This window comes from Rhyacophila brunnea, unplaced genomic scaffold (assembly GCF_057557595.1).
Source record: "Rhyacophila brunnea isolate RB1 unplaced genomic scaffold, BYU_Rbru_1.0 scaffold_23, whole genome shotgun sequence".
Lineage (NCBI taxonomy): Eukaryota > Metazoa > Arthropoda > Insecta > Trichoptera > Rhyacophilidae > Rhyacophila > Rhyacophila brunnea.
Genome location: NW_028232893.1, coordinates 17,630,770 through 17,645,359, shown reverse-complemented (window position 1 = coordinate 17,645,359; position 14,590 = coordinate 17,630,770). Strand labels below are relative to the sequence as shown.

The 14,590-nt window shown below is 36.8% G+C and overlaps 1 protein-coding gene across 1 annotated transcript; it reads right to left on the bottom strand.

Moving 5' to 3' along the window:
• Nucleotides 1-1,175: 1,175 nt before the first annotated feature.
• Nucleotides 1,176-13,976, bottom strand: Ddx1 (ATP-dependent RNA helicase Ddx1). The gene is made up of 12 exons (XM_085950436.1): nt 13,431-13,976; nt 11,358-11,475; nt 10,135-10,301; nt 9,507-9,641; nt 8,702-8,891; nt 8,130-8,317; nt 7,380-7,504; nt 6,373-6,510; nt 3,868-4,082; nt 3,328-3,443; nt 2,388-2,624; nt 1,176-1,381 (listed from the first exon to the last, which is right to left on the bottom strand). Exons 1-12 carry the CDS (start codon nt 13,878-13,880, stop codon nt 1,277-1,279), a joined length of 2,184 nt encoding a protein of 727 aa, XP_085806562.1. The 5' UTR covers nt 13,881-13,976; the 3' UTR covers nt 1,176-1,276.
• Between the last annotated feature and the right edge of the window lie 614 nt (nt 13,977-14,590).

Below are 14,590 nucleotides of genomic sequence, written 5' to 3'. Positions count from 1 at the left end.
CTCCATGAGAAATATTGCTCTTTGTAAGCGAAATAGGTACGAGGCATTGTATCAGTTACCTACTAAAATGACATTTGAAAGTGACAGATGAAGCAGCCATTTTGAATGGCGTGTGACGTCAGATTGCTTACGTCACAAACAGTGCTATACGCTATATGATGGAAAATCGGTTAAATAGCTTATAAAGAATTTGGGAATCTCATACATACAGCCCCTAAACTCTAAACTGACACGTTCTTCAAATTATTGAAACAATCTCCTTCGCTAGAATTTAATGTACTTGAGGCATAGCATATCGGTATATCTTCCCTTATTTCTCCCTGAGAAATTATAGCTCCGATGGAGTAGTTAGATGTGTCAGTCGTAACAATGAAAGGTTTACTAAAATCTGGATACTGAAGAATATGCGCTATAGTAAGTTTAATTTTTAACTTGTTGAATGCATTCAGCTAAAGGACCGGCCTTTTATATTTTTTTTAGATGCGAAAGACAATCTGGTTAATTTCCCCCAAGTCACAATTGATTCTAGGGCTTCGCCGACAGCAATCTCAATCTTTGGCCTGCTACCGGCTTCAACCAATAGCAGTGCATCATCAGCGTAAGCGATGATAGTACAATCAATTGGAAGCAAGATTCTATGAAGATTTTCGAAGAGCACGTTCCAGTGAAGGGGCCCGAGGACTGAGCTCTGGGGACGGCCCATAGTGCTATGCCTCTCTACCACAGTTGATCCAACATGAAACTCGGTCAATCTGTCGCTGAAATAACTTTGAATGATTGACACAAACAAAATCCCTGGTAACCTGTTGAGCCGGAGCTTTTGAAGAAAAAGAGGCCAGGACGCACTGTCAAACGCACCTGCAATGTCCAGGAAAACTTCATGAACATATTTACAGCTGGAATTTTATTTTCAGCAATGGGAATCACTTACCTTATAGCGTCTTCCGTTGATTTGCCTCTTCTGAAACCGAATCGATTTTCCGAAAGCGATGCATTCTCTTCCAGATGGGATTCAATCCTGTAGCACAATAGCTTCTCCAACACCTTACCGAGAGCCAGCAACAGTATTAGATAGCGATAGGCTTGATTGATTGCATAATTGAGATACTTTTCAAGTGTCTCCTCTTTGTATTAGCCAATACTTTTGGGATAAGAGTTCAAATCAAATAGAATAATATAATTCATGACATTTTTTATTCATTTATTATCGAAAGTATTTCAAACAGGACAGGACAGATACATTAACAGCCATAAAAATTAAAAAATCAAAAATTTTCTATGCTATTATTGCATTATGGTAATTCTTGAGGTAGACAAGTTGAGATTGAGATTCCAGATCCGCCAACTGTTTCACTACCGGTGCCATCTGTGTTACATGATCCTGAAAATATAACACAAAATTTGTAACACAATTTTCAACAGACTTGCCACAATAATAGAAGGTAATAAATTAAATCTGATATGATCATGAAAAAATCGTTTGCTGTATCCATGTTGTTCTGACAAAAAAAAAGCTATGATATCAATATGTATGTCCGAAATCTGAAGTGGAGACGATTTACACGAATTGCTTCACTTCTCCAGTCCTTATTATTATTTAAAAAAAACATTGTATACATGATAAATTATTAATTCAAGATGTTCACCATAATATGACAATTTAATTAAAATTATTTTTGTACGGTGATATTATGGGTGTCTTTTATTTATTATTGATTTTAACAGAAGCTTATTCTCAATTTTATGGGCAATTAGCTTGGGTGGTACTAGAGGCGACGATTCCATAATCATAATCAGCAAACACCAGATACGAGACAGACTCTACTTGGCATGCTTTGCCAAACTCTCCGATTTTTGGTCATACAACCCATAAAACCAGGGAAGATTACAATCTGGAGAATTCTTTTGGGCTTGGAACGGTAACAGGATGATTTTACTTTACTCCAACCTCAGAGAGCAAGTATGAATTTTCCTGCAAATAAATATGAATGTGAAAATTTTCAAACCCGGGCGGGTATGAATTCATTATATTGTGATTGATTTTCAATATCTTTTTTGTGTTTCGTTTTGACATGTGCCACGTGCTAGGAATCATCATAATGAATGTCCCGCACATACGACTTTCTCTCTCGGTCACATATAATAAAGTAACGAGTAGATGTAGAAGTAAAGCCGATATGTCGCAAGGCAACATTTTTCCAACGCGAAACAAATTTTATTAATTAGTTTATTAATACATATTATAAACTGCTTTTTTTTAAATCCCTATTGATCGCAAAGTTTTGCTTATCGCGACTGTAGCCAAAACCTGCAAAGGCTCACTCTTTACAAAGAAAGACACTGCTTATATTTGGCAGTGGAAGTTATGATGAAAAAGCAGTTTTTACTTTGTAACCGGATCCAGTTTTGAGCCTCTTCTCTCCGTAGACAACCTTCCCGTCGAACTCGTTGCAAGGCACCTTGATGTCCTTCTCCACCTGTTGGATTGTGACATTGAGGTGCTCCTCAATCTCTCCCAGGTAGCGCGGTTCATTGTACCACATGCAGCAGCCTTTGATGTCAGTCAGCTGCGTATTCCAGCAGCTCTTGCCCCGAGACGAGCACCATTCACCATGATACCATACCTAGCAAATAAACTTATAATTTTAACACTGTATACTAGCCGGTAGTCTAATGCGGAAGAAGATGACTTTTCATCATCATTCACAATACATCTGTGTAATTTTCTGAAAGCCTAGGTGTATCAGCGATTGTTTCACTACTACACTGCTTTTATTAGGTCTCATGGCTTGTTGTAGTGTTAAAAAAAAGATTGATGCTTTCGATATAGTGATGTTGGCATAAATGGTACGTATTCCATGATCGGCAAAAACAATGATTATCGCCATTTTGAAAGAAATAAATGTGAAAACTGACTCTCTAAAATATATCTCCAGAGTGTTCCACAGTTCTTTCACCACATAGCCAGAAAAGAACAATAATTTGAAAAAGCTCATTTCAGCGGAGACATTAATGGCTGACGCGAAAGAGAGATCGGCATCAACACGATGGTCTAACCAAGTAAAAGAGCAATACCAAAGGAAGACCATATAATTTTATGGTTACTTTTCTATTTTCCACAACATACCATGCCATGACACTGCATAGTATCTATACTGTGACCGCTCACTACACACGACACTGCAAGCAAATTATACATTCATCATTATAGATCGAGCATCGGCAGCAGCCATTATGTAAGACAAGCATTGTTAAAGTGCTCGTATTAAAAGTGTATATATTTTTGATTGCGTTTTATAATGTTGGTTATATAAGTAAAGTCACTACCTTTTCAGGAACGGAAGACACAAGACTTATCGCGAGACCCATTCTCTCAGCGCGGCCAACGCGACCAATTCGATGGACATAGTTTGACTTCTCATCAGGCAGTGTTACATTTATTGCTGAAACCAAAAAAACATTTGAAAACAATATGATACAGTAGAACCTCGATATAACAGACCAATGCAGGTAGGGGGGTGTCCATTAAAGCCGAAAGTCCATTATATAAACACAAACAAAATCCTATCGTTTTCGTTTTCAGATGATATATCCAGACACATCCGTTGTGGAATGACATTAATGTTCGATGTCGATGAGCTTGCTTTCGGTAATCTTGCTTTGAAAAAGAATCTAGTTTTGTCCGCACTTTGAAATGAACCTGCAATGCAGTCACTTGTAACTATCTTAATATCAGTAGACCGGTGGTCTTTTTTGCTTTAATTTCATACATTTAGGCATCTCTATAGAAGGTTTTTCTCAAAATCTTTGGCCATCGACCATCATGTATACTTATAGAATGAGTTAATAAGAGACAATGACACTAACTAAAAGGTAGTCCCGTGATATCGAGACCTCTGGCAGCCACATCGGTGCAGATGAGGAACTGCGCTCGGCCATCTTTGAATTTCTGCAGGTTCTCTTTGCGCTCTTGAGGCCTCCTGTCGCCGTGCAGACACACGCATGTCTGCCCGCCCAAGCTCTGCGCTAGATACTTCTCCATGTTGTCGCAGTCGGTTTTGGTACGACAGAATATTATGGATCTGTTCGGATGACATACAATAGTTCAAATTCACATATATTCACATTATAATGAACATGACAAATTATAAAATGAAATCATTCGCAACATGACTTAAAAAACAAAAAAAACAAGTGCTCATATTTAAATGCCCTTCCAATTGGCATTACCAATGGCAGCTTAGTTGTGCACCTTGGGAGAACAAGCAACGGATGCTCCTGATTAATACAGTCATCAGGGACACACTGGGCAATACTACCAAGAATGGCAAAGTTTCCACTTACACCGCGTATCTATAAGTCGGAAAAAACATAGATATCAAAAATAGATATCTTCTAAACTATAAACTACAGTATGTAAGCATATCTAAAAGAAAGTCAGTCGGATAGAACTACAGAGTATCCATACAGCCTAAGGTAAAGAAGTCTCAGAATTTTCTTCTGTACTCTCTCCACCAAGCAATGTCATACTTCAACTGATGCGAGGCCCAGACAATAAACCCACTCTTAGGCCTGCTTCGCATGTAGTATAAATATTATAGATCTACCATCGTAAATTGGCATGTCTGTCGAGGATAAATTTGTCACAAACGCCATTTAATTGTACAACATGTTTCTCGAATTATGGATTGCGCTTGCGTTTATTTAGCTCTCATGGCGTCAAAATATCAAAATCACATTATATTTAGTGTTGATAAATAAAATATACCTACCTATTAAAAAAAGAGATCAACAAGTGAAAAAAGCTTTTTCCTTTTAAATAAGGAATGTACCTAATACATAATTTTATATTTGATATAGTACTTTATAATCGAATGAGTGTTTGTTGCTAATTTAGGTAGGTACGCTGTTTTTCTTGCTCGCAAGATTTTTATTGTTTGTACATTTGAAAACATAAAGAGCATTGATTATTAATAAACGAATGTGACCTTTTAATATTTGACATTATTCGATAGCTACTTAGCACCAATTATTTGGATAGTATTTAAAGTAAGCTATATTTTAATATAATCAACAACGAATTATGTCTCCACGAAGAAATTAATGTAGACATCCGAAAATAACTCCGGGCGATTGGGCGTTATGACAAATTTATTCCAGACTGAGTCAAATGTTTACATTTTGAAACGTCAGCGTGCAGGATTCGCGGTATATATTGTGTTATTGAAAATACAGAAGAAATAAGTATAGTGCATAATGGCAAGTAGTTCTAAAACAGTTCGTGGAAATGTCAGAGACATCATTCTAAAAGTATGGCAATTCTGCGATGACGAAAAAGGACGAAACGAAATGATTATTTATATCGATAATGGAATACAACGGCCAGTCGCCATGACAGTTGTTCAGTGTTACCAAGTTGCATTTATATTACAACGCAAGTAATTTCTTATTTTTTTTTTAGTTTTGTTCAATGTTATGATATAAATAAAAATTAATGTCGGATAGCAATATAAATGAATACTTACTTATTATTTGTGTAAGTAAACGGATTTATAAAGAAATTTAGTATATTAATTAAACTGACATTTACAAGTTTGAATTCCATAATATGACCTCGACTGGTTTTATTTTTACTGTAAATGGTCCTAAGAGTGACACAGAATCGGATGATAGTCTATCTGGAATTGAACCATTATAGTAGTTATATAATTTCTACATTGTTTGTGTAATTTAAAGTTATCGGGTTTCATTTAAAATTCCATTTATGTTGATACTATTTTACTGTCTTTAGAGTTAATTTAATTTACTTTCGCTTTTTTTATTATATTTTTTTCCATGCCTAAAATATACACAGTACCACTTTATATTTTCCAATTTCTGATTTTTCCAACTACCTATGCATTTCTTCCTCATGGTTATAAAAAAAGTAACACGTTTTTATTTTGATTGTGTTAATTTTTTATTTTAATAATATTTGTACCTATATCTACTACTAATAAAAAATTATAAATTACCATTTTTTGTTAGTTATGGCAACATTCTCAATGTCATACTAGCGCCCTCGCTGAAATGCCAATTTATAATGGTAGATCTATAGGAGCATATATTTGGGATTGGTTAACAGCAAAGAGATTGAATTTTTTTGTATTACAGCACTCTTGACTTGATGCGTAGACTAGCATGCATCCCGCACGTACATCTCTTGATGCAACATCTAGTGGTCGGCATGTGCATTGACACCTATTGTTTCAACGCTTAAGGCCTCTTTTCATATCCTCTAAATACTGCACCACCGATGACGATTAATTTAATTGACGCAAGTGTCAATTAGATTAATAGTCCTTGTAAATGTATATTAGGTACAAGACTTACCTATCCATTTTGTGTTCTTGGATGGCTCGAAGGCAATATTCTCCCTTGAGGATTTTGACGGCTTCCGAGAGACACTCCGCACTGTTCACACCGGGTCGAACGTTGTCTTTGGCATGCACTCCGTCAGTTTGGACGTGTCTGCAAAAAATATTTTTTCTGTCAGGAACCAGGTATTTGAGTGCAGGGTATACAGAAAGATACTAAAGAACAATACATCAGCGTCGAAGCGCTTAATGTTTACAAAGCCAGAGATCACAATTCTAGCCAGTTCTACGCCATGAGCGAGTTTTCTCACTCACAGAGAAGAAAAAGGCCTCCACGCTCTCGGTATGGATGACTGGTGGTCCAGGGCAAGAGGGAGGACAGGAACGAGAACTATAATATCAGGGACAGTGATTGCAATGTTGACATGATACCCATGATGATAAATCAATGCATCTACTATTGCATGTAGATCTGAACTGCCTTTTGACATGTTTTTTTTATCCTTTTTACGAGAAACGGTTGCTACAATTATACCAAATTTGAGATTCAATAGTTTTAACAGAAAACTAGACAGTTGATAGGATAGTGAGTGAGAGAAAGCGATGTATAATTGTTTATGTGAGCACAGTCCACAACCGCCTATATAGTCATTCGTTCAACCAATTAGATCTATGCTCTGGATCTTAACACATATTAAAAAATAATAAGTGAATTTGCAGACGTTTGAAGCAAAGCTATCACTCATGGATTAAAGGATGGTAACTATTTCACTGGAGCAATAAAAATAAAATCTGTTATTACAAACCTCCACTCTGTGGAGGCCGATATGATCTTATTCGGATCGGACAAGGTTGGAAAAAAAAAAAAAAAACTATTTCACTGCAGACACCAACATAGAAACAAATTTATTGTAATTCTGTAAAATATTGCACGTCACTAATATGATCAGGATTTTTTATTCAGACCTTGTAATGTGGATGTATTTATATTAATAAGCACTGCTCAGCAAATCCGACTATTACCTTTTGATAGTTTCCCATGAACGATCCTTCTGTGGGTCAACCATGACGACGCAATGATGTACCGTCTCGGGGACGGCATCCTCACCTTTCAAATCCACCCACGTCGGAAAGTGCATCAGTTTCTCCTGAAAACAATTATCAATAAAAGAAATAATTAATATCAAGGCAATAATGCACACTGAACTTTGTCAGTCATACATAGGTAGTTGTTTTCATTGAAAGGCTACAATTTACAGATGGTGTTAGTTTTTAAAATTCAATTAAACCCTGTGAAACCAAGCCTGCATATATGATTTTGGAGATTCTACTGCAAATAATTTTTAGAAATTCATTGTTTGTTGACTTAGAATTAGGTTTCAATTTTACTATTAAACAATTTAATTTATTCCCATTAAATGCCGGGAGGTGTATGACGGCAAGTGAGAGGCCGCGAATTTTTTGGCAAAAATAAACCTTATTATTATTTTCTTTTAAATATATTGAAATTTTATCATAAACACTTAGCAATCATATGCTAAATGTCTCAATATTGGACCAGTATTCTTCCGAATTTTAAATTATTCAAAACAAACGCCCGAGTCTGGCATTCTGTCTTCAAAGACAGGCGAATAAGTCCACGATTTTTGTATGGCCGGCACTGTACGCATGGCCATATCCGTGGACTAGTTCGCTTTGGCACAGAACCGGATTAAATGACATTTTTTTTATAAACAAAAGACAAATGGATACTTTAAAGATAAATCAACGTACGGCCATTTTCTTGACCTCGAAGGCGTGCAGCGTGGCTGAACAAACGATCATCTGCAAGCGGCGACCGTCGGAGGTGATCTTGGGAATCTGCTTGTGCAGCCTCTCCAGCATCTGGGTGTAGCCCTGCTTCAGCAAACCGTCCGCCTCGTCCAGGACGAAGAATCGGCAGTGCGTCAGAGCCAGGTAACCTACTCATGCAAACAAACTGTGAACCCTTTTGGCAACAGATTAATGGTTGCATCAACATAATCAATTAAACCACCTTCTATCACCACAGCCGATCGCGTGATACATATATATTCTTTTTAATACTAGAACACGCCTAGAAACCCAACGACAGTAGTGTATTTAGTGTATTAAATGGCAACATTTTGAAGTACGGAACGTGCAGCGTGCATATTGTATGTACTCATTTAACATGCACGCTGCATGCCTCACTCCGCAAAACGCAGCCACTGAAATCTTACACTAAGATCCCATCCGCTGGTAAACTGTTGAGGCTGTACTCACCGATATCTCGGCAAAGCATTCAAATTTAAGGCGATCGTCCAGCACATTAGCGTTTCTCTCACCTCCTTGTATAAGGTCCTCCATTCTTCCCGGTGTTCCGACAACGATATCGACTCCGGAATTAAGCTCAGCTATCTGGTCTTTCACGTTGACTCCTCCAATAACTAGAAGCTCTCTCACCACAGGAGACTGCAGGTGCCGTTTGAATTTTACTATCTGGTTGTACGTCTGTTCCGCCAGTTCCCGAGAAGGCTGTGTGAATGCAGACCAATCAAAACATGTTATGCATTTTCATATCGAACGTCACACGTATCAAAAACTGTTACAAATAGTCCTATATCAAAACTACAGAATTAACACTAAATCTTATATGGTAGAGCCATCAGACCAAAAAGTTTGGAGTAAGAAAATTTTATAAGTATTTAGTATTACACGAAAAATTATTATTCAGTAAATTAGTGCATTGAAACATAGCAGCTAATTTGACATAATATTCGAATAGTGTACAATGTACATAACATACAAATGCGATTTTTGTGACTGTTCATCTAAATATTCTATTCTACACTGTCCGTCCTTTCACAGGCAACACTTGCATTATAATGTGAATGTTTTGGTTTCGGTCACGGAATATTTTTGCCATATAAATCGCCAGATTATCTCAGACGCCGTCCCCCCTTAGGGTGTGGTGTGATGCATGGACGACCCCTTAAGACCGTGTTTCATGTTTTACATGTCCTACATACCTGATATGGGCAATTTTTTAACATCTTTGCACGTCATGATAAGATATATTCGGTAAAACTTTCTAATGGAGTTTTCAATTGATTCGTAATTTTGTTAATACGTAATGAAACATTTGTATACTTCAATGATGATGGCTTGCGGGGCGTTATTAACAGGCTTTGAAGAGGCCGAAGATGCTGTTCCGGACACCGTGTTGTGCTTTGTGCAATCTTTACTCGCTTCACTCACAGCCGTGTAGCCTGACGGAGGAGGATGCTGGAAAATAAATCATTTAGTTTCTATAAACGGTTTGGTCGAGTCACTATTGTCAATAGTTTGAATTATATTAGTGTTGCCTTGAAAACATTAAATTGTGTACAACCAATCATTCATACCAGGCATGTTCAAGGCGTCGGCACACCAAATTCAAATTTACCGTGAGGAAGTCTATTGTGACCTCGCGGTACTACTGTATTACATCATTCCAGTGGCGAAGGGTGGAGGTAGGCTGTTAAGATCCGACATAAATTGTGCACACTAAGCTTTGTCAGTCATAAAGTATTTGTTTTTTTTTTGAAGATAATAGTCAAAACTATAAAATATCTAAAATTATGCCATTAAATCATAAAAAATCTTATATTTTATAGATAACACAAAATATAAAAACACACAAAACCTTAAATGTTATAAATATTTGAAAATCAAAGTGATACATGAAATCATGCAACAATCACGTTTTATACTGTTCAACTATTTGTCATAATCTTACTTTGAAAGGCGTAGCTCCGAAATTGAAGAGCATCTCAGCATTCTTGAGAACGACAGAAGGGAAATAAGTATCGCCGCGTTGCTGTGGACTTAATGTGAACGCGACTCCCAAATCAACACCATTCTTCGAAAATTTCACCTCGCCTTTAGACAAATTCAAAAGACAGCCTGCAAAAAAACGTTAACATCAAAGATAGTGAAAAAAAACCCTTCTTCTGCCAGATGTGGTCAAGGCCCTCTGTAGTCAGGCCACAGCACGAAACTGTGGATTGCTTTATAGCGCCTGTACATGTACATGGCATAACTGGCACCAATAGTGTGTAAAATGAACTATCGCGATAATAACTGTTAAAACGCAAAAGTGCTGGCTGTCTCGCCAATCTCATTCTTCAAGCGTAAGCGAGACACGTTGTTGTCATTGTATAGTGCTATTTGAAAGGTTGTGAAAATTGGTAAATGTCAAAATGCTCTAGTTCGAATTTTTTTTAGCAGGTTCGCCACTGTCGTTCTACAGCGCATGAGCATACCTCATGCAAGTTGCAATTATTGCATGAAAATTCAGAAGCCGCTAAATTTTTTTCATCCGTGCATGCAGTCATTTTATCGTTATGGTCAAGACAAAACGTACTGCCGCCAGTAAATCCATGCACGTATAAATGGTCTATTACATCGTATGGTAAGTAATATGTTAATTAATAACAATCAAAAATCATCATCATTGCAATGCAATCGAAAATAAGCAATAGCTGGCATTATCATCGGAACTCATAATCTAGTACTGTGACCTGACAATAGATGGCCTTGGTTGTGGTGGATGTGATTTCTCTAAAAAAATCGCTGAAGTAGTTCTAGAGTCATTTTCCTATGCAACATCAATAAACTGCTCCTGTATCACTTTACTGCTTTAATCACACCTGTTCAAATATAGACTCAGTTCAAGAGAAAAAGAATATCTTCGAAAAGGTGACAGAACACGTTGACGTAATAAGCTCCAAACCAATTTGAATGGTTTTTTAATAACCTCAATTTACATTTTTTTTGTCATTACAAAGTCAGTTACGATTGTTTTTATATCAACAATATTGAATCAACTCTACGTTCGTCAACGTATTAAGTAGGTTTTGTAGATGTCAACAAAATTACATAAATAAAATCATTTAGGTAATTGCAACAACCTTGAGTTTATACCTATAATAGGTATGGAGCAGTTAAATATGGACTTACCTATTACATCATGCATTCCGAATGCCCCACCATAGTCATCAAATTGTTTATTGTGTGACTTTTTACCGGTGCCTCCAAAACCGAAACTGAAACGATCTGTGCCCAAATCCAAAGATGCCTGTAAGAAAACAAAATAAGAGGTTATTTTTAGGGTATTTGAGTTTGTCTATCAAAGCGGGTGTAAGAATCTTATATTGTCTATATGTACAGGTATCTAACAGACTATTAAATGTGGAGGCCTATAATGATCTTTTTAAGATCAAATTACATCAGCTGATTCTCAGGCCAACCGTCTAGCCCGACCATCTACTCCTGTCCAGAAACTTGTACGTATGCAGTTCACCGTATCACACTTCACCGTGAAATGTTGTAATATGGCCGTATATTAAAGACCGGCCAACCTCTTTGGGTCATATTGTACTCACATAAAATTCATGTCGAAATTAAACACGGTTCTTGTCGGTTTACACTTTACAGGAAGCCAGCAGCAAACAAATTTTGAAAATAGCCGCCGATATACTGGATCATTTGTTAGGTTAGGTTAGGTTTTCATTCTTGAATTCATGAATTTTGCCAAAATCAGCTATGAAAATTGAATTAATGTTCATATTGAATCTAATAAAATTGGAGACCGTATAGTATACGGTCATCTCTTTTCGATAAGCTCACGGCTAACTGTGCTATGGTGAAATGTTTTACGTACAATTTACATGTAACCCCAACATCCACAATCGCCCCCGATCGTGGAAAATCAATTTCGAGTCATTCCCTGAAATCGTGAGCAGTCGTGAACGAATTGGATAATTCCTATTTTTTCGGCACGATTCACCTACAATATTATCGAAGACTGCTAAAAATGTACGAAAATATCCGAAATTACCGCCCGCTTTGCGAGTTGCATCGCCTTAGTTAGTCGTGCCATTCGGAATTCATCAATTCAACCATCAACATCTCTCTGCTCAGCACTATCCGAACTACATACTAGGAAAAGCACGCTGGCGCGACTCCAGCAGTTACAGGTTCAAGTCCCAGCGGGTGCCGTATTTTTTTCTAAAAAGATTTTTTGTAGTGGGTACATATAAATGTATGAGATGTTTTTAAATTATGTATGTTCAACATATAGAATGTTACATTCTCATATCTAGTATCTTATTCGTTGAATAAATAGTTGGTAATTTTATAGTACTCCATATCGTTTTTGTGATCAAGGTCTTTTAAGATGAAAAACCCAACCAAAACCTAACACAACCAACTGTAACCCAAAAATAAGTAGGCTGTGTTAGGTTTTGGGTTATTTTTCAATAGGTTGTGTTTGGTTTTTCGTGTCAAAACACCTTCACTAAAATGACGGGTGCTTTTTACTGGTGCTCCGTCGTCTTTATTTGTCAGTCGCCATTTTGGAATTCAGCTATCATTTTGTCATCGAATTATAATACGCGGTCCGAGACATTATAGTATTTCGGCAAAAATTATAGGACGTGTTGAAAATGTAAGTTTTTTGTTTGTCACATAAACATAACGGAGAATTCGAGAAATTGCGATGCCCTGCTTTATTAAAACACCTCTTACGACCGAAAAATGCTAACACCGGCTGCCGTCATTAACGTTAGTTTTTTAGAGTATACAACGCAAGACTACGTCCATAGACTAATATCGCATACTGAGATCTTATATTATATAGATTATACTTACTACGTCCCTCGCTTCACGTTATTACGATTTGCTGTGATTGAAGTATGAACATTTTACGGAACTTAAACATCGACAATATAGACAACTTTTAAACGTAATGGAATAAGCAATGGGGAATATTCGCACAACCGGCGAATTCAATAAATTCCAATTTTCAAAATTGTGGTATTTTTGACGTACTATGCTTTTTTAATAGTACGCGAACCAAAATGTACTATAATTATAGTTCGGTTGTCAACACTGCGCTCACTGACAGATGACAGCGAGCGATGGCGGAGAACCAGTAAAAAGACCAAATGACGATATGAAGTACTATAAATATTACCAAATAGTTCATTGATTATACCTTTACCAAAAATGGCACACAATCGTATAACTTACCCCTTGAGTCGACCACCCAACCCTGCAGAGTCCTTCATCAGTGACAATGGCCTCATAATAGTAAGACCCTTTACCGAAAACCCCCTTTGTAGCTCTGGAGCCATGCCAGTCCTTAAACTCTCTCGATTGACACCTCAGACCGTCGGGAGTGACGGCCAGAGCGTCTCCGCGATCGAAGAAACTAAGCGTCCAATTCGGAGAAGTTTGCTGTATGATCTTACTGCCTTTCCCTTCAGCTAGATCCTTAAGGGTTTCCCACACTATCTGAAGAATAGGCAGACAGAACGCTCCCGTCTTTCCGCTGCCTGTCTCAGCTGCCATCAAAACATCTCCGCCGCCCAAGATGAGAGGAATCGCCTCAGCTTGCACATCTGTTGGCAGAGTCCAGTCTAGCTCGTCAACGGCTTTGCCGATTTCGGGAAGAACACCGAACTCCTCGAATGCCGTCATTTTTTATAATAAATATTTTTTATTGGAGTATTATATTTAATAAAATCGTGCAATAAATGTATGTACCGGCAGGCGGCGATGGATATTTTGTCTATTGATTGTAAACGTCAAATTAAGCTCTGTGCTGCCATCTTTATAGTTTTAGTCTATGAAGCGAATGGAGTATAAAATACAATGCCAAAAATAATGTACCCGATCCATTGACAAGCAATACCAGAGTTTTCTGTTCGCTGGTATTTCTCCGCTGGATTTGCTGTCTACAATATTAATTGACAAACGCTCACCCTAATTTATAGTATACTAATCTGTGCAATTATTATAGTAGGTACCGAACAATGTTTTATGTTCTATGAAATTACTTGGATTTTTTGTAATTTAAATTTAAATAAACTAAGTACAATAATATTTTATTAAAATAATATCTAACACAAATTCTTTGCCTTTTTTCCGTTAATTATCAAGATAAATAAAATTAATATTAAAATAACAAAGTAACTCAAACAATATATTTTAATATTTGATTAGGTACCTATTATATTCATTATAAAAAATACTACCTATTAATTGTGGGAAGAATGAGATTGAATAATGACAGATTATCCATTTTGCTTGTCGACATAATTAACACAATCTAAGATTACAAACTAGCCATAATTTCTGGTTACCTATATGTATTCCAGATAATGTTATAACATGTTTAGTTAAGTAGG